The sequence below is a fragment of the Argopecten irradians genome, chromosome 12, assembly GCF_041381155.1.
Source record: "Argopecten irradians isolate NY chromosome 12, Ai_NY, whole genome shotgun sequence".
In the NCBI taxonomy this organism is placed as follows: domain Eukaryota; kingdom Metazoa; phylum Mollusca; class Bivalvia; order Pectinida; family Pectinidae; genus Argopecten; species Argopecten irradians.
Window position 1 is genome coordinate 6,138,314 of NC_091145.1, and position 21,091 is coordinate 6,159,404.

Consider the following 21,091-nt stretch of genomic DNA (forward strand, 5'->3'; position numbering starts at 1 on the left):
TGGAGTGTGTGGATTGTGTCGTGTGTCGTGTCTGTAGTGTTTGTAGTGTCTGTAGAGTTGTCCCGTGGAGTGTGTGGATTGTGTCGTGTGTCGTGTCTGTAGTGTTTGTAGTGTCTGTAGAGTTGTCCCGTGGAGTGTGTGGATTGTGTCGTGTGTCGTGTCTGTAGTGTTTGTAGTGTCTGTAGAGATGTCCTGTGGAGTGTGTGGATTGTGTCGTGTGTTGTGTCTGTAGTGTTTGTAGTGTCTGTAGAGTTGTCCTGTGGAGTGTGTGGATTGTGTCGTGTGTCGTGTCTGTAGTGTTTGTAGTGTCTGTAGAGTTGTCCCGTGGAGTGTGTGGATTGTGTCGTGTGTCGTGTCTGTAGTGTTTGTAGTGTCTGTAGAGATGTCCTGTGTGGATGTGTCGTGGATGGTGTGATGTCCGTCTGCTAGAGTTGTCCCTGTGGAGTGTGTGGATTGTGTCGTGTGTCGTGTCTGTAGTGGTTTGTAGTGTCTGTAGAGAGATGTCCCGTGGGTTTGTGATTGTGTCCGTGTTCGTGTCTGTAGTGTTTATTGTAGTGTCATGTATGAGATGTGTGGAGTGTGTGATTTGTTGTCGTGTGTAGTGTCTGTTGTTTGTAGTGTCTGTAGAGATGTCCCGTGGAGTGTGTGGATTGTGTCGTGTGTCGTGTCTGTAGTGTTTGTAGTGTCTGTAGAGATGTCCTGTGGAGTGTGTGGGATTGTGTCGTGTGTGGTGTCTGTAGTGTTTGTAGTGTCTGTAGAGATGTCGTGTGTCCTGTGGAGTGTGTGGATTGTGTCGTGTCTGAGTGTGTGTGTAGTGTCTGTGTAGTGTTTGTAGTGTCTGTAGATGATGTCCCGTGGACGTGTGTGGATTGGTGTCGTGTGTCCCGTGATGTCCTGTAGTGTTTGTGGTGTCCCTGTAGAGTTGTCCGTGTGGAGTGTGTGGATTGTGTCGTGTGTCGTGTGTCTGTAGTGTTTGTAGTGTCTGTAGAGATGTCCCGTGGAGTGTGTGGATTGTGTCGTGTGTCGTGTCTGTAGTGTTTGTAGTGTCTGTAGAGATGTCCCGTGGAGTGTGTGGACTGTGTCGTGTGTCGTGTCTGTAGTGTTTGTAGTGTCTGTAGAGTTGTCCCGTGATGTGCTGTGGAGTGTGTGTGGATTGTGTCGTGTGTCGTGTCTGTAGTGTTTGTAGTGTCTGTAGAGATGTCCTGTGGAGTGTGTGACTGGTCGTGTGTCGTGGTTGTCTGTAGTGTTTGTAGTGTCTGTAGAGATGTCCTGTGGAGTTGTCCCGTGGAGTGTGTGGATTGTGTCGTGTGTCGTGTCTGTAGTGTTTGTAGTGTCTGTAGAGATGTCCTGTGGAGTGTGTGGATTGTGTCGTGTGTCGTGTCTGTAGTGTTTGTAGTGTCTGTAGAGATGTCCTGTGGAGTGTGTGGACTGTGTCGTGTGTCGTGTCTGTAGTGTTTGTAGTGTCTGTAGAGATGTCCCGTGGAGTGTGTGGATTGTGTCGTGTGTCGTGTCTGTAGTGTTTGTAGTGTCTGTAGTGATGTTCCTGAGGAGTGGTGGTGTGTGGATTGTGTGTCGTGTGTGTCGTGTCTGTAGTGTTTGTAGTGTCTGTAGAGATGTCCCGTGGAGTGTGTGGACTTGTGTCGTCGTGTGTCGTGTGTCTGTAGTGTTTGTAGTGTCTGTAGAGATGGTCCCGTGGAGTGTGTGTGATTGTGTCGTGTGTCGTGTCTGTAGTGTTTGTAGTGTCTGTAGAGATGTCCCGTGGAGTGTGTGGATTGTGTCGTGTGTGGTGTCTGTAGTGTTTGTAGTGTCTGTAGAGATGTCCCGTGGAGTGTGTGGACTGTGTCGTGTGTCGTGTCTGTAGTGTTTGTAGTGTCTGTAGAGATGTCCCGTGGAGTGTGTGGATTGTGTGTCGTGTGTTGGTGTCTGTAGTGTTTGTAGTGTCTGTAGAATGTCCTGTGGAGTGTGTGGATTGTGTCCGTGTGTCGTGTCTGTAGTGTTTGTAGTGTCTGTAGAGTTGTCCCGTGGAGTGTGTGGATTGTGTCGTGTGTCGTGTCTGTAGTGTTTGTAGTGTCTGTAGAGTTGTCCCGTGGAGTGTGTAGTGGATTGTGTCGTGTGTGGTGTCTGTAGTGTTTGAAGTGTCTGTAGAGATGTCCCGTGGAGTGTGTGGATTGTGTTGTGTCGTGTCTGTAGTGTTTGTGTGTCTGTTGAAATGTGTTGTGTGTAATTGTGTCGTGTGTTGTGTCTGTAGTGTTTGTAGTGTCTGTAGAGATGTCCCGTGGAGTGTGTGGATTGTGTCGTGTGTTGTGTCTGTAGTGTTTGTAGTGTCTGTAGAGTTGTCCCGTGGAGTGTGTGTGGATTGTGTCGTGTGTAGTTTGTAGAGTCGTGTCTGTAGTGTTTGTAGTGTCTGTAGAGATGTCCCGTGGAGTGTGTGTGTGGATTGTGTCGTGTGTTGTGTCTGTAGTGTGTTTGTAGTGTCTGTAGAGATGTCCCGTGGAGTGTGTGGATTGTGTCGTGTGTGTTGTGTCTGTAGTGTTTGTAGTGTCTGTAGAGATGTCCCGTGGAGTGTGTGGATTGTGTCGTGTGTCGTGTCTGTAGTGTTTGTAGTGTCTGTAGAGATGTCCCGTGGAGTGTGTGGATTGTGTGTGTGTGGTGTGTGTCGTGTCTGTAGTGTTTGTAGTGTCTGTAGAGATGTCCGTGGAGTGTGTGGATTGTGTCGTGTGTCGTGTGTCTGTAGTGTTTGTAGTGTCTGTAGAGATGTCCCGTGGAGTGTGTGGATTGTGTCGTGTGTTGTGTCTGTAGTGTTTGTAGTGTCTGTAGAGATGTCCTGTGGAGTGTGTGGATTGTGTCGTGTGTTGTGTCTGTAGTGTTTGTAGTGTCTGTAGAAATGTCCTGTGGAGTGTGTGGATTGTGTCGTGTGTGGTGTCTGTAGTGTTTGTAGTGTCTGTAGAGATGTCCCGTGGAGTGTGTGGATTGTGTCGTGTGTTGTGTCTGTAGTGTTTGTAGTGTCTGTAGAGATGTCCCGTGGAGTGTGTGGATTGTGTCGTGTGTCGTGTCTGTAGTGTTTGTAGTGTCTGTAGAGTTGTCCCGTGGAGTGTGTGGATTGTGTCGTGTGTCGTGTCTGTAGTGTTTGTAGTGTCTGTAGAGTTGTCCCGTGGAGTGTGTGTATTGTGTCGTGTGTCGTGTCTGTAGTGTTTGTAGTGTCTGTAGAGATGTCCCGTGGAGTGTGTGGATTGTGTCGTGTGTCGTGTCTGTAGTGTTTGTAGTGTCTGTAGAGATGTCCCGTGGAGTGTGTGGATTGTGTCGTGTGTGGTGTCTGTAGTGTTTGTAGTGTCTGTAGAGATGTCCCGTGGAGTGTGTGGATTGTGTCGTGTGTTGTGTCTGTAGTGTTTGTAGTGTCTGTAGAGATGTCCGTGGAGTGTGTGGATTGTGTCGTGTGTCGTGTCTGTAGTGTTTGTAGTGTCTGTAGAGATGTCCCGTGGAGTGTGTGGATTGTGTCGTGTGTGGTGTCTGTAGTGTTTGTAGTGTCTGTAGAGTTGTCCGTGGAGTGTGTGGATTGTGTCGTGTGTGGTGTCTGTAGTGTTTGTAGTGTCTGTAGAGATGTCCCGTGGAGTGTGTGGATTGGGTGTGTGTTGTGTGTGTGTCTGTAGTGTTTGTAGTGTCTGTAGAGATGTCCCGTGGAGTGTGTGGATTGTGTCGTGTGTGTTGTGTCTGTAGTGTTTGTAGTGTCTGTAGAGATGTCCCGTGGAGTGTGTGGATTGTGTCGTGTGTCGTGTCTGTAGTGTTTGTAGTGTCTGTAGAGATGTCCGTGGAGTGTGTGGATTGTGTCGTGTGTCGTGTCTGTAGTGTAGTTTGTAGTGTCTGTAGAGATTGTGTCGTGTGGAGTGTGTGGAGATGTGTCGTGTGTCGTTGTGTGTCTGTAGTGTTTGTAGTGTCTGTAGAGATGTCCGTGGAGTGTGTGGATTGTGTGGATTGTGTGTGTCTGTGTCTGTAGTGTTTGTAGTGTCTGTAGAGATGTCCCGTGGAGTGTGTGGACTGTGTGTCGTGTGTCGTGTCTGTAGTGTTTGTAGTGTCTGTAGAGATGTCCTGTGGAGTGTGTGGATTGTGTCGTGTGTCGTGTCTGTAGTGTTTGTAGTGTCTGTAGAGATGTCCTGTGGAGTGTGTGGATTGTGTCGTGTGTGGGTGTCTGTAGTGTTTGTAGTGTCTGTAGAGATGTCCCTGTGGAGTGTGTGGATTGTGTCGTGTGTGTGTGTCTGTAGTGTTTGTAGTGTCTGTAGACATGTCCTGTGGAGTGTGTGGATTGTGTCGTGTGTCGTGTCTGTAGTGTTTGTAGTGTCTGTAGAGATGTCCTGTGGAGTGTGTGGATTGTGTCGTGTGTCGTGTCTGTAGTGTTTGTAGTGTCTGTAGAGATGTCCTGTGGAGTGTGTGGATTGTGTCGTGTGTCGTGTCTGTAGTGTTTGTAGTGTTTGTAGTGTCTGTAGAAATGTCCTGTGGAGTGTGTGGATTGTGTCGTGTGTCGTGTCTGTAGTGTTTGTAGTGTCTGTAGAGATGTCCTGTGGAGTGTGTGGACTGTGTCGTGTGTGGTGTCTGTAGTGTTTGTAGTGTCTGTAGAGATGTCCTGTGGAGTGTGTGGATTGTGTCGTGTGTGGTGTCTGTAGTGTTTGTAGTGTCTGTAGAGATGTCCTGTGGAGTGTGTGGATTGTGTCGTGTGTGTGTGTGTCTGTAGTGTTTGTAGTGTCTGTAGAAATGTCCTGTGGAGTGTGTGGATTGTGTCGTGTGTGGTGTCTGTAGTGTTTGTAGTGTCTGTAGAGATGTCCTGTGGAGTGTGTGGATTGTGTCGTGTGTGGTGTCTGTAGTGTTTGTAGTGTCTGTAGAGATGTCCCGTGGAGTGTGTGGATTGTGTCGTGTGTGGTGTCTGTAGTGTTTGTAGTGTCTGTAGAGATGTCCTGTGGAGTGTGGGATTGTGTCGTGTGTGTGTCTGTAGTGTTTGTAGTGTCTGTAGAGATGTCCTGTGGAGTGTGTGGAGTGTGTGCTGTAGTGTTGTAGTGTTGTAGAGATGTCACGTGGAGTGTGTGTGGATTGTGTCGTGTGTCGTGTCTGTAGTGTCTGTAGTGTTGTAGTGTCTGTAGAGATGTCCCGTGGAGTGTGTGGATTGTGTCGTGTGTTGTGTCTGTAGTGTTTGTAGTGTCTGTAGAGATGTCCCTGTGGAGTGTGTGGATGTGTCGTGTGTGTGTGTCTGTAGTGTTTGTAGTGTCTGTAGAGATGTCCCGTGGAGTGTGTGGATTGTGTCGTGTGTTGTGTCTGTAGTGTTTGTAGTGTCTGTAGAGATGTCCCGTGGAGTGTGTGGATTGTGTCGTGTGTTGTGTCTGTAGTGTTTGTAGTGTCTGTAGAGATGTCCCGTGGAGTGTGTGGATTGTGTCGTGTGTCGTGTCTGTAGTGTTTGTAGTGTCTGTAGAGATGTCCTGTGGAGTGTGTGGATTGTGTCGTGTGTTGTGTCTGTAGTGTTTGTAGTGTCTGTAGGATGTCCGTGGAGTGTGTGGATTGTGTCGTGTGTTGTGTGTCTGTAGTGTTTGTAGTGTCTGTAGAATGTCCCGTGGAGTGTGTGGATTGTGTCGTGTGTCGTGTCTGTAGTGTTTGTAGTGTCTGTAGAGATGTCCTGTGGAGTGTGTGGATTGTGTCGTGTGTGTGTCTGTGTGTTTGTAGTGTCTGTAGAATGTCCTGTGGAGTGTGTGGATTGTGTCGTGTGTGTGTCTGTAGTGTTTGTAGTGTCTGTAGAATGTCCTGTGGAGTGTGTGGATTGTGTCGTGTGTCGTGTCTGTAGTGTTTGTAGTGTTTGTAGTGTCTGTAGAAATGTCCTGTGGAGTGTGTGGATTGTGTCGTGTGTGGTGTCTGTAGTGTTTGTAGTGTCTGTAGAGATGTCCTGTGGAGTGTGTGGATTGTGTCGTGTGTGGTGTCTGTAGTGTTTGTAGTGTCTGTAGAGATGTCCTGTGGAGTGTGTGGACTGTGTCGTGTGTGTGTCTGTGGTGTTTGTAGTGTCTGTAGAGATGTCCTGTGGAGTGTGTGGATTGTGTCGTGTGTTGTGTCTGTGGTGTTTGTAGTGTCTGTAGAGATGTCCTGTGGAGTGTGTGGATTGTGTCGTGTGTTGTGTCTGTGGTGTTTGTAGTGTCTGTAGAAATGTCCTGTGGAGTGTGTGGATTGTGTCTGTTGTGTTGGTGTCTGTGGATTGTGTCGTGTGTGTGTCTGTAGTGTTTGTAGTGTCTGTAGAGATGTCCTGTGGAGTGTGTGGATTGTGTCGTGTGTCGTGTCTGTAGTGTTTGTAGTGTCTGTAGAGATGTCCCGTGGAGTGTGTGGATTGTGTCGTGTGTGGTGTCTGTAGTGTGTAGTGTCTGTAGTGTTTGTAGTGTCTGTAGACATGTCCTGCGGATTGTGTCGTGTGTCGTGTCTGTAGTGTTTGTAGTGTCTGTAGAGATGTCCCGTGGAGTGTGTGGATTGTGTCGTGTGTCGTGTCTGTAGTGTTTGTAGTGTCTGTAGACATGTCCTGTGGAGTGTGTGGATTGTGTCGTGTGTCGTGTCTGTAGTGTTTGTAGTGTCTGTAGACATGTCCTGTGGAGTGTGTGGATTTTGTCGTCTGTGGTGTCCTAACTATGGCCTGGTTATACCACAACATTTAAAATTTATTTTGACATTGATCTATCATGATACAGACGTAATTGCATGTCGATGCGGCAATCTGTCTTTGATGTAAAGATGTTCTTCAACAATTGTACTGCTCTAGCATATCTGACCTGTATGACCTTGACTATAATTCAACTTTAATCTTAATTCATGCAGGCACACATGTATGTCATAGGTATTTGAAATATGAAATCCATATGATCCGGTTTAATGACGTAAAAGAGTGATAAAGTTTTGGCGTAAAACTGCTGTAGGATGCTGTCCATGCTATGTCTATGCAAAAATTCAAGCATGTATGCTAAGTATTTAAGGCGCTGACACCTTGTACAATTTTTTGCGGGAGAACGACAAAATCACCATTTTTCAAAGTGCTATTATATCTCCGCCATTTTGATTGAGATGACCTTGAAACTTGTCGTAATATATATCTGTGAGCATGCTCTTTCAAATCCTACTTTCAAAACGTTTCTGTTGTAAATTTCGTTTTTGTCCTTTGTTTGACCCCGTAGCGAACTCTTGACCTTGACATAATCTCTGATAACATGTAATGAGAAAAAAACGCGCTATGTTAGGATCTACCTGAATAATTGAACGTGGACGAGGTTAGGAACGTTTAAATTTCGATCCAAAAAAGTTTTTTTTTTTAGTCTGTGACCTTGACCTTGACCGTTATCGTACAAAATCGAACGTGCGTTTCAAGCACTCATGTACGTGCATAATGTCACCGGGGCTAATCGTACAAACCGGGCTAAGCTATTTACGCTCGTGGAAACGCTTCTTTTACATAGAAAACTGTCGTCTGGGGGAACGTATGTGATAAATATTTGCTCGGTCTTCAATTCACGGTCAAGAATCCAAATATGCAAGTTTCCCACGGAACAGTAAAGTGTTTAACCAATGCGTAGAAGCAAAATTTATGTTTTATTGTATTCTACTTTGTCCTCTATTTCGCGCACAGTATAGACGAGTATGTCATATCATGGTTGAAAAATGTGAATTTTGTTATATATTCAAACAGATATATATCTGAACGAGAGACGGAGTTAAAACTTGATTCAGTTCATTAAATAAACATTGTACATATAGGTTTAAAGCCGCTGAAACAACTACCGCAAGGACAAATAAAAATAAAAATTTCGAATTTTGATCTCCTATATCTCCGCCATTTTGAATCATATGACCTTGAAATTGTCATTATATGTGTCTGAGAGCATGCTCTTTAACATCCAATTCAAACACATTTCTCGGAAATTTCATAAAATACGGTAAAACTTACGTTAAAAAAATGAACAAAACGCCACATTCGGAGGGCTATATTTCTGCCATTTTCAAATTCATGACTTTGAAATTAGAACCCTATACAGACAATATGCCAAAGTCTAAATTAAATAAAAATCAACACCCTACATTAAATGAGTAAGGCGCTTCGAGCTCACAAATTACTGAAAAAATGAAGGAAATCGAACAACATACGCGTGAAAAATCAACACTGTACATACCGGTTTAAAGGCGCTGAAACAACTGCCGAAAGGACAAATAAAAATTCAAATTTCGATTTTTGATGTCTCCGCCATTTTGAATAATATGACCCTGAAATTGTCATTATATGTGCCTGCTAGCATGCTCTTTGATATGCGCCCTGCAAATGATAAAGTTCATTTTTGACCTTTTTTAACCTCATTTGAGCCTGTAGCGAACTCTAGACATTATCTCTGATAACATGGAAAAAAAAAAAAAAAAAAGTGATCTACCTAAAAAAACGCGACTGCAAGTCAATGCTCCATACATGAAAATTGCTTGAGATTTTCAGCGCAAATCCCGTTATTTGTATATTTTAAAGTAAATTTTCAATTTCAACAATATTTTATTGATATTATGTACATCAATAGGATCGGACATCAGGCTACGCCTATTTAAGTCCTCTCCAGATCATATTTTAAAGTATAAACATGAATTCATTCTGCAATTCATTAATACATATATTTATATAGTATAGTGATAATAATATTAATAATTACTAATTAAAGGGGATAACTCCAATTTTATTTTTAATAGAAAATGTTTCAGAACAAGTTTAGTTATTCCTTATGATTGTAGTTTTTGGATAGGGATAAGAATCATGCTCATTTATTGACAGACTAACATACATACACACCATGAGATATTAGGCCAAAAAGTCCCTGTGCTTATGCACAATGACCCATCCCCTTGGAATATGTATGAGAGTCTGACAACAAATGAGCATTTTGTGTCCAGTTGAATATGCAAAAAAAAATGGTAGGAGATTGAATGCAATTTTTTTTATACAATTGGAGTTAACCAACAATTTATGGTTCTAATATGTACATAGTTTGATTATTCAATTAGATAATTATTATAGTATAAAAGATTCTCAATATTCGATAAACAGTATTCAGTATCCATCCAGCCAGGATAGTTTAGAGTAAATTAGAAATAAACATTAACATATACAATAGTTTAGATGTTTAATTGCACTGCTAGATAGTATTTTGACTATCAAGTAATTAGATATGGGTACTTGTTACTTGTTATTTGCTTATATATGCAGAGGGCTATGATACATGTATATAAAATATGTTTATCAGAAATCAAATCTTTTAGTATGGCGTATATATTCAATCACGCATTGTAAAATATCTTTGTTAATATCATTATTGCAAAATTTACATCCATTTAATAGTGTTTCAATGTTTAAATTATTATGATTATCTGGTAAACCTAAGTTCTGTATTCCCTCTATAAGAACTGTTGTCTGTTCATAGAAGTGCCTACAGTCAAAGAAAAGGTGATATGAATTTCCATTGGTATAATAACAGGAACAGGCTGGAGATTCTCTTAAATAATCGTGATAAAGATCAGAGTTTAAATTACTTGCTTGGTTTCGTAGCTGGCACAGAATAATGTTATATTTACGGTCGCCATGATATTTAAAAATATTAGAAATTTCTGTAATAGGAATATCATTATCAATTTTGATACTTTTTTAAAATTGTTCTAATGAATTATCAAATATCTAGTTCTATATCTGTTTGATTAAATTCTCTTAGCATTGAGGGAATAAAGCTGTTTATAGTAGTGTTTTTTAAGTATAATTCAGTTCTACAGAGGGGGGATTAAACAGGCGATTATTCCTTAATGTGTAAGGAGTATTATCATTATCATTAAAGAATGGTTCAATCAAATTAGTAAGATATCCAGGGGATTCATTATTTACAATTTTAAACATCAATATTGATTTATGTAGTTTTCGTCTGAATGCAAGTGAATCAAGTCCAACTTCAGCATAAAGTTTATTATGCGATGTTCCTCTTCTCAGGCCTGTTATAATTCTTATTCCCCTATCTGTACAGATTCTAATAAGTGTTTATCTTGGTTTGTACAATTATCCCAAATGACATCACCATATTCTAAAACAGGTCTTATAAAGGATGTATAAATTTTTAAAAGGCTCTTTCTATCTACATTATGTTTTAGTAATCTTAAAATATTTAGTCTTTTAGAGGCCTGAGTATAAATATTATTAACATGTTTGGACCATTTACCATCACTACTGAAAGTTACCCCCAAATGTTTATGAAATAGAACAGAGTTTACAATATCATCTGCATATAAAATATCAGGATTGAATATATGTCTTTTTCTTGAGAAAAGTACAGTTTCTGTTTTTGAAGGATTAAAATTAATGTCCCACTTCTTTGCCCAATTATTGATTTTACTTAGATCATTGGTTAGATTATCTGCGATTCTACATGGTAATCAGTTATTATTTCATAAAGTGAAGTATCATCAGCAAAGAGTTTAGTTTTACTATTTACACATTCAGTTATGTCATTAATGTATAATAAGAATACGAATGGCCCTAAGACAGATCCTTGTGGTACACCGGCATTGACATTTTTTAAAAGAAGATAGGAAACCCTCAGTAGATATTCTTTGTTTTCGATCAGAAAGATAATTTCAAAACCACTGTAACACTCTCTATTTTATACTATAAGACTCTAATTTGAATAATAACCCTTCATGCCAGACTCTGTCGAAAGCTTTGCTAATATCGCAGAATATAAATTTTATTTCATTGTTTTATAAATATCTAGCAACTTGTTAACTGTAGAGTCTTTAGGCAAAAATCCTGATTGGTGCTTTGTTATAATATCACACTCTTTCATATAGTTAAACATATATTCAAAAATTACTTTTTCTATTATTTTACTAAAGCATGGTGTTACAGATATTGGTCTATAATTTGAAGCATTACTCTCAAGCCCTTTTCCTTCATAAATTGCATTGATATTAGCTGTTTTCCAAGATAATGGAATAACTCCAGTTTCTAAAGTTTTATCACACACTAGAGTAAGAGGGTGTATTAGAGAAGGAATTGGGTGTTTAATAATTTTTGGTATCATGTTGTCTGGACCAGGAGGTTTTTTTTCATTAAGTAAGTCAAGTTGATCAATAATATCCTGCTCTTAAATAACAATGTTATCTAATCTAAAGGGGAAGGTATTTTCCAAAGGTGGTAATGGATCTAAATTAGCAGATGAAGTAGATATTGAACTGAAGTAGTTATTAAGACACTCTGCTTTATCCAAAGGGTGATGTATATAGTAATTATTTTCAAATAAGGGAGGCAAAGAATGTGATATAACACTCGAGTTCATAACCGATTTGGCAATTTTCCACCATTTATTTAAAGGAATTGACTAATCTTGAAGGGATTTTTTTAGTTTATCGAAATGGTTTATTTTTTCAGTTCGAATTAAATCTATGACTTCATTTCTACTTTGCCTATAGTTTGCCCAGTCAGTCTGTAAGTTAGTATTTCTGGCTCTTGTATGTAATCTGTTTCTTTTTCTAATTTGTTGTCTTATATTATTGGTCATCCAAGGTTTATCATTTGGGGGGGCGTACAGTAATAGTTTTAGACACAGGGACTTGTAACGTAGGTTGTAAGAAAGTCTGCTGTGTATACATGTGTACTATATATACTATATAAAAGTCCTTTTATATAGTATATAGTACACATATATACACAGCAGACTTTCTCACAACCTACGTTACAAGTCCCTGTGGTTTTAGATGGAATAAACAGATTTATTTGTTCATTTTTAGTATCAGTTAAAAGCTTATTGAATTCATTAGTGTCAAGGTTTTGTGTAATTACATCCCAGTTTACATTATTGATATTTGAATTCATCTGTATGAAATTTGCATTTTCGTAGAGAAAGATAGTTTTCTTATAAGATTTTTGTTTGAATACAGAGTAGGAACAAGTAAAATGGATAACTGAGTGATCACTGCATATTGGTGTACTCACTAAGGTATTTCTAATTAGATTAATGTTATTAGTAAAAAGTATATCAATAGCAGTGGAAGTAGTATCAGTTACTCTTGTAGGTTCATTGATTATACTGGTGAGATTAAATTTTGTTAATAGTCTGCTTAAATAGTGGTTGTCGGGAATATTTAACATGTTTACATTTATATCACCAGTTATAAGGATATCAGTACCTGAATTTTTGTTATAAACCTCCTCAAGAACCGTATCAAGCTTATTCCAATATTCAACATTTGATTCCGGTCTATAAATACATCCTAATAATATTTTTTTATTATCGATGAAAATATACAACCAGATGAGCTCCAGATCCTCATGTTCCAAGTCTTCTCCTATTTTAAAGTAAATGCAGCCTATAGTTTCTGAAAAAAATATTTTAAAATTGTACCGAGAAAATATAATAATTTTGTTAAAACACATCACGAGATTTAATGGCATTGGTACGCAGCCATGCAATACAGTTTCAGACGACATGACTAGACTAGCAAGTATTTCACGTGAAGGTATGAAATAATATAAAACTCTTTCATATGTGGATATGAAGGATAGGGATATTCTACCCGAGGGTCACAAAATGTTTTACAAACCGAGGCTTACCGAGGGTTTTACAACATTTTGTAATCCCGAGAATAGAATATCCCTATCCTTCATATCCACGTATGAAAGAGAATTTTTCCCTCATACTTCGACGATTAATTGCAATTTTACTACTAGGACTTTCCGTCATTTTGAAATGTATTCGAAAAAAATGCAAATTATTCCTCCTTACATGATAATTGCGTGATATTTTCAACGCAAATTCTATTGTTTGTATTTTAACTGTAAATACAGCATTATTTCCTAAAAAAAAAAAAATGTTAAAATTGTAGCGAGAAAGTAGTAATTTTGTTGACGCTGTGACGTCACGAGTCTTTATTGCATGGGAAATACATCAGTGTATTGCCCTAGACCAGCCAGTATTACACGTGTAGGTATGAGAGAAAATGCATATCTTGTAATAAATATGTATCAATGTAGTGTGTCGTAATTTCTTTGATTTCTTTGTAATGATAACAGGAATATACTCACCAGAACCTCATACACGCAACAGACCGCATACGTTGGATGCCATATACTGACATGACACTGGCTGTTCAATAGGACGTTAATTAATCAAACAAACACACAAATTAAATTGATAAGCATAAGTCCTCTAGCACATTTACACACTATCACAACAATGAAATTGAAGCAAAATAATAGATACAGAAGCAAAAGCGATTAATCATAATACAGGTGAAAATGTATATATGATAAGTTAAATAGGAACAAATGGACGCACAATCTCCCCTCTCTTACACAAAAATGAAACTTTATTTAAAACTGATTACGTTGAAACACAATAGTTATCACAGAATTACATTTAATTTAGACCCCAATACACTCACAAAAGTTTTATGATTTTCAAAATATTTTCAAAAGAATTGAGGGTTCAGATTTGACAGATACATGTAATAAGAAAAAATACTTTGTATAGCGCTTAAGTGTAGATATATACAGTACAGTATAGAAATATATACACTCGGCTAATGCATTTTAACCTTGGTCATATTTTCCCATTACACCGGTTTGTTTTGAAATTCAATACCACTTTTACTACACTTAAGTAGCGGTATGGACGGTGTGCTATGATACAGGTATAAAATGTTTACTGCTTTTAAGTCACTTTTATCACGTATGCATGGTATATAAAAGATTCGGTTCACGTAGAGTAAGGTCACATTTTCTACAAGTTTGAAAAATATATTTAAATGAAAAAAGAAAAATTTATTCAATTAATTACATTTAGTAGATTTGTTATAGTTTATATTTTATTCTAATAGGATTCGATTATATATGGTAAAGGTGTGTGTTATAATCTATTATTTCTATCAATTTTATTTATTGAATTGTATTAAATGGTAGTACCTCTTAGTACACACAAACGCAGAAATATAAACACTCGTGTTTAAAATACATAATGTATTTATTTATATGTAATCCGTACATGTATACACACATACAGAAATATACACATGTGTGTGACACACACTTTAGTTCTTTCGGTTAAATGACCATGTCCTTTTACCTTGCTAATCCGGGAAAGGCGCGAAAACCGGTCAGTTTTCAACGGGGGTCCATTTTCAACGTTACACCGGCACTAAAGTGGCAATAAAACAAAATCTTCCATTGTGATTCCATTTTGTTAAGAAGTCTGAAAAAATAATTATAAGCATTGATGTCACGATTTTTAATTTCAACGAGTTATAGTTCGCGGATTCACACAGTTTGCAACCAAAAATGCTTCATATATATTTGAAATTAAATTACAATAACAACTATAATTCAATATGTTTTTTTTATTCTCTTGGTTCCAACCACGTAGACAACAAATGATTCATGCTATGCATTCGTTAAAATCATGTTGCTACATCATTCTATTGAAATGAAGCTATATTGTATTTCAGATAGTAACAACGGTAGCACTTGGTTCTTGCTGTGAGGAGATTTCACAGAATATGTGGAAGGAAAGAGCCGAAATCTTTGCAATATCAAGTTTACTGATTATTCAGTATATAGGTATAAGTATCGTTGTTTGCAAGCAGAATGCAGCATTCTGATCAGAAACTTTTTTGTCCCTTTCATACAACTATAATAAAAACCCAAGAAAAAAAAAACCCGACGTTATCATGGAATAATCATAAGCACTAATGTCACTATTCGGTGATTTCTTCGGGTTGTGATTTTTTTCCAATCTACGTGAGAATCCGCTATATCCGATACTTAAGTGGATTCAGAGATTGCCAACATTTTTCATACCCTGATGGAATTAAAATAAATTGCGAGAATAATGATGAAGTGAAAATATTTCAGTACAAAGTATCTCAATATGAATGTACAATCAATTATTCTCTTGAAAAAAAAAATGTTTTGAAACATGCTGCATTTCAAAAGGCATTAGACAAAGAATTTAACAACAAAATAGACCGAAAAGTGTATTTTTTTCTGTATGAAAAATTCATCAATGAAAGTTCCAATGAAGCAAAATATATTATTGAAGCTTTTCTTACAGGTGCTGAGAATACAATCTCATTAAATGAACATTCATGCGGCAATCAGGTAAAATAAATGTTTTTTTGTTTTTGTTTTTTTTTTTCAAATAATTTCAATCGTTCAAAGCATAGACATAAATCATTTAGTCAAAAAATCATGTATGTTTCAATATAAATGGTATTCTATCATATAATTCAATTTTGCTTGTATCGTAGATTTCCATTGGCTTGAAATGAATCTACCAGCTCTTAATGGTAGGTTTCGCCCAATGAAATATAAAGACTACGAAATTGAAATTCATCCTATACATAGATATAATCTTCAGATCATTTTCAATGCATACAGCGAACGATATGGGTGGTCAGTTGCCTAGCTTGACCAGGAAAATACTCTTCTAAAAATAGAGCGAAGTCAAGCTTTACATAGAACATGACCTATTTTTTCCAAAACGAGGCCGCAGCAACAAACGGAAGCGTGCAACAAAATGTCAAATAGAAGTGACAGTCTTGCCACGGCATGTTTAGTTAAAAAAACAACAACAACAAATCGGAGTGCGAGGGACTGTTTATACATATCATATAATCTAAAACACTTCATGTTACTTACATACGCTCGCTAATTGTGTACACCAAATATACATGTAGTTAGTCTGCGGTTGTTTGTGCGCTGGCATATGTGTTGAAATTTAACTCACCACGTGCAATGCCGTTACACGAGTCCCAACAGATCCCGGCAAGTTCCGCTTGAGATGTGGCTTCTGTTTCTTCTATGGCTACATGCCATCTCTGAATTCAATTCCCTATAGATATCCTAGGGTGCTACCGAATCCATTATAATTTCCTCCACTTTGTTGCCGATTCAGATATATTTTTTTCATCTCACACACTTTCGTTCAGCCATTTTGTTTACTTTTAGTGCGTGACAATGCGCATGCGCCAAACTTCGACAACACAATCCATCGAAGCTTCATTTGCATATTATTTTGTCTGACGGACACCGTAATAAATCAAGGATTTCCTTCAATTTTGGATTCAAGACACATTTGTTCAATCTCAAACACATAAAGAAATTAAATTGAGATATTTTAATATGTTTTTTCATCTTTTCTTCCGCTTATCGAATTTCACAAAAAAAATATTTATTTGGTTTGGCGAAACCTACCTTTAATGGAAAAATGCGTCGGCGTTGTAACGTCGCTTTTGTTTGGCTGAGATAACGGCGTAATTATATCTTAGAAAAGAGTCCTAGAATGAATTTGGAATTTTGAATAGTTTACCTTCAGTAAGATTTGCGGTATATTTAGGGTACATTCATGTTTTAGTGTTATATCTCCATAACATAAAAAAGTTCTTAAAGTCCCACTTTCCGGAGCAAAAATTCAAAAAGATTCTAAATCAAAGACTAGACGAGTTGATTATGAAATTTCAGGGGGGGGGAGGAGTTAAAAATGTCATATTGGAATGCCTTTATCGACTTTAAATTTACATGTCTGCGAGAGATGACTTTCAAACAATGCGTCAATGAATCGGTCTGTAAAATTTTATTTTACATGGGCAGTGGATAGCGTTTAGTAATTTTACATTAACATAATTTACTATTCAGATTTATGACTTAAGACTACTGTCAGCCAACAGTGGTAATTAAACGGTTTACCTTATAAATCTTAAGAGAATCTTTTTGTTCTGGTTTACTATGCATTTAACTAAATAGCAATTAACGTACTTTTCAGATTTATGACTTGGACTACCATCAACGGCTATCGGTAGAGTGGAGGGGACAAATACTACCAAAGACATGTCGTGTTGGAGTTAGAGGAGTTGTCGATAGTGTCACGATCTGTTTTGACGTCACAGCTTTCCGTGTAGAAAACTGCGGGCTTTCTCTTGAGATCTACAAACCTTACAGTGTTAATCCTTTAAAGGTAAATAGCCAGGTTTATATACGTTGTAGATTGATTGATTGGTTTGTTGATTGATTACTGTATAGTTTTTTAAACTTCGCGGGAATTAATTCGCGGGGTTATCTTCACGAATAATCTCAGTAGCCCTAGAAAGAGTCATTCTTATGACAAGCTATAATTCGTTAAACTATGGTTTTAATTAATTTTTCAACGTATTAAATTATTTTTAGATGGATCCGCGAATTCAGTGAAATCAAAACCATCATGAATATTAGCAACAATACATTAATTGCGTATACTAAACTTCCTCAGCTAAAGATTTTGGAAAACGGTGTCATATATACGTGTAATGTTTTTATCTTTAAAACTAAGCCAGACTTGTCTTTAGGAATTAATGAACTAGTTTAATCACCATTAAGGATAATTATATATGATTTTTTTGTGTGTCTTTTTTTGTTGTTTTTTTGTTCGTTTTTTATATTTTTTTTATAACTTGTGTACATTTAAGGATTAATTTGAATATATTTTTTTACGTTATGGAGATATAACATAAAAAATCTATTCAAATTAATCCTTATAAATCAATTTAATAAAGATAATCTCTTCAATAATTAAAATTCATTTTGGGACTCTTTTGTCTTTGAAATCATTACGCCGTCATCTCAGCCAATCAGAAGCAACGCCATAAACGGCGACGCCATTTTTTCCTTTAGGGGCTGATAAAGTAAATTTTTAAGCCAATGAAAATGCTTGTAACAAGCAAAATTGAATTATAGACACACATTGACATATTGATGCTCACTCACTATCATTCACCATCATTATCATTATCAATATCATATTTGTTTGATGTCAATTCTTTACTTATATACCAATAACGTTTATAATGATAGTATCAAGAAGTCTTAACAATTAATTATAAGCATTCTTTATGCGGATTCACACAGTTTGAAAACAATATTTATTTGAAAATATGTTTTAATGCATTCACGTTGTTTGTTGGTTATATATATATCAAAGCACAAAAATCAAAACAGGTCTGTATTCTCTAGCGCTTTCGCAACTTCACTGCTCATCATGAGATTAATTATCTTCAGGAGTGAATGCTATCCGGATGAGCAGTAACTTCTGTTCTTTTAATTCCATCACAAGGAAACTTTATATTTATTTATATCATTTTTATTGATGTGGCGCAGTGGTAGAAGGCGCAGGTATGTTTGGCTAGGCGATTGGGTGCCGTAGATCGTGAGTTCGAGGCCCGGATAGGCCACGAGTCAATAAATTGTCACGCTTTGTTAAATTGTGTTTCTTTGATATTTTATATATATATATATGTATATATTGCACTTTTTCGCAGTGATTCAACTATACTTATATTCAACTATACTTTTATTCAACTATACTTAAATTCAACTATACTTACATTCAACTATACTTATATTCAACTATACTTATAATAACCAATAACATGTAATTCCTTGATATTAACAGGTATATTCTTGCAATGAACTACATCAAAAGGAAAGGTTTTGTCGTTATAGAGAAAAGACACTCTTCATGAAGTTTAGCTCCAACTATATAAGCCTGGAACGATTCGAACCTAATGTTAGAATATCCATCGAGATAGATCCAGGAGATCTGACTGGCTTGGTTGCTCCGGAAAGTAATTATAAATGGATTAGTTGTAATGGCGTCATTTCTCTGCATGAGACGACGTTTATTTTTTATTTTTGTTAAAACTAAATGCTAAACCAATAAGCTGTTATTTTACACGTAAATGCTTAAAGCTGACAATGCAAGTTGAAAAATATTTGATTAAGGTAACTAAGCAGAGCAAAAGAAAAATGGCTGCCACTTCCTTGGATACGACATTGTCATAAATAAGATAAGATGTTTCAGAAAAGAAAAATTGAAAAAAAAATATATTTCATTATATCTATATATTTTTTTTTTAAATTTTAAGTGCATGTTTTTAACTGGCATTGTCAGCTTTAAGGTTTAAGACTCCGTCGAATTAGGTCAAACCAGCGCTCCTACTACATATTATAAACACTAGCAAACATAATAACATAGTTATTTAATGACAGAAAATATGTACTGAACCCCATGGACTTGCAGAACTGAAATGTACAATTTTCCTGCATATTATGCCAAAATTTACAAACAACACATTGGCAACAATCTATGAGTCAACAGTTTACTGTAATATCTAAGATTAGGACGGATGCATAGCCACTTTTTAGTAACTAAGTTATGTTCAACTACACCTAAGAAGTGATATAGGAAAATTAGCTTAACCTGGGTCTTAAACCTTAATATCTATAACTGGGAACTTTCAAAGATGCTGTTAAAATGGCGAAAACTTTGAAGTGAAAAAATGAATGTTCATCTCAAATCTAATTGATAATTGAGGGAGTTTCTTTCTTCATGAAAAATATTCCTTTTTTTTCTTTGCAGAATCCTCACCAGTCAATATCGTAGGATTTATATTTGGCTTTTTATTTTTTTGCGTCATTGTTGCCCTTCCGTTTATCAGGAAAATGTGCTGCACCTCTGGTCAAACGCACCGCTTTTCTTTAAGAGACTGCCAGATATGTTGCAATGAAATGTACAACGAGCGTAATTACCTGCCTTGGTTACGTGAAACGGTTTCACATTATCTAAGCTGTAACAATGAAAAGGAAAGTGAATCTTCCCAACATGATACGGAATATGTAGTGACACCAGATCATACGGAGGCAGAAAAAATCGTGATTCAAATATCATCAGAAGAATACACAGCCGATACGACATCAGCGACAGATCAGCTGGGCGCCATCGGTGTTGGATCGCCGAATTTCCTGGGTAAATGTGACCTTAGTTAGTTAGTTACTAGTTTACCGCCTACATGAATCCGGCTGTTACTATTTTGTCTGTAAATATGAGCAGCCTTTTACAAGTTTACGTTGGAAATATAGATTGATTTGCTACAAAATATCTCATTACATCAATCAATACACATATTCAAAATGTGTCTTGATCACTAGATGCTCCGTGTAAATGTGATAAACTTTTAGAAGTTAAGAAATATGGACTGATTTGCTAAAATATGTCATTACATTTATCATTTGGATGCATGAAATATATAATCAATAGATATTGATCATTTGATGTTCTAAGTACACCGTAAATAAAAAAAGGCTTTTAGAGGTTAAGAAATATAGATTGATTTGATAAAAATATCTCATTGCATTTATCATTTAAATATATCAAAATATGTAATCAATAAATGGTGATCATTGATTTTCTAGGTTATATTGCCAATTAGTAATATTAAACTTATTAATTTGTTGTTTACTTGAAATTGTATGATTTTGCAGATGAATCCATCTCTGTGATTTATGACGAAGATGAACAGTCCGACATATATTACTCACTGTCGGATGATGACAATGTGCCAGATAGCCATCCTTGTATGTCCCAAAAGACCATTAGTGTTGAACATGGGATTGAAGTTCTCCCTCCCGCCGATGAATACCATATTGTATCATTCACGGATGCATCGTTGTCATCTCCAGATGATGAAAATCTGACGGAACAAAACGAAACAAGTGTTTGATAAAGTGTAATTGTCATCATTTAATGTTGAACTCATCCGAACATGATCGGTCTATCGGTATAAATACATCTTGTTCAAACTTCATAGAAGTCCACATTGATTGGAGGATACCATAGAAATACTGTTGACGATATGTCAAAACGGACCAACGAGATAATGTCTTTCATTAATCTTCAAACCAGCCTGAAAGTGTGCCATAAACCTTCAGCAACAGGCCTGGCCTCATATGGATGGAGTTTTAAAACACAGAACCAGACGTTTCTCTGATATGAGCGTCGCACCGCTACTAAAAAGACAAACTGTCAATATAAAAGCATAAACAAATCTGGCACAGAGATAAGAACAAACCAGAATTAATCAAAGCTTGTTTACCATTGACATTTCAAAAATGGTTTCATGGAGGAATGAGCTAAATAAACTATTCCTAACAAGGTACAAAAATGTTAATACCGTAGGCTTGTTTTTCCCACCACACCGGTCAAATACGAAATAC

General features: G+C 37.2%; 2 protein-coding genes across 2 annotated transcripts; one reads left to right on the top strand and one right to left on the bottom strand.

The window, feature by feature from the left end:
- Window positions 1-546: 546 nt before the first annotated feature.
- Window positions 547-12,679, bottom strand: LOC138336605 (uncharacterized). Its single transcript, XM_069286125.1, has 2 exons — window positions 12,626-12,679; window positions 547-2,184 (listed from the first exon to the last, which is right to left on the bottom strand). The coding sequence occupies exons 1-2, from the start codon at window positions 12,677-12,679 to the stop codon at window positions 547-549; spliced, it is 1,692 nt and encodes a 563-aa protein (XP_069142226.1).
- A 1,855-nt stretch (window positions 12,680-14,534) lies between these two features.
- LOC138336134 (uncharacterized) lies at window positions 14,535-21,028 on the top strand. Its single transcript, XM_069285454.1, has 6 exons — window positions 14,535-14,626; window positions 15,120-15,166; window positions 16,830-17,021; window positions 18,492-18,663; window positions 19,458-19,844; window positions 20,360-21,028. Exons 1-6 carry the CDS (start codon window positions 14,566-14,568, stop codon window positions 20,596-20,598), a joined length of 1,098 nt encoding a protein of 365 aa, XP_069141555.1. The 5' UTR covers window positions 14,535-14,565; the 3' UTR covers window positions 20,599-21,028.
- The last annotated feature ends 63 nt before the right edge of the window (window positions 21,029-21,091 follow it).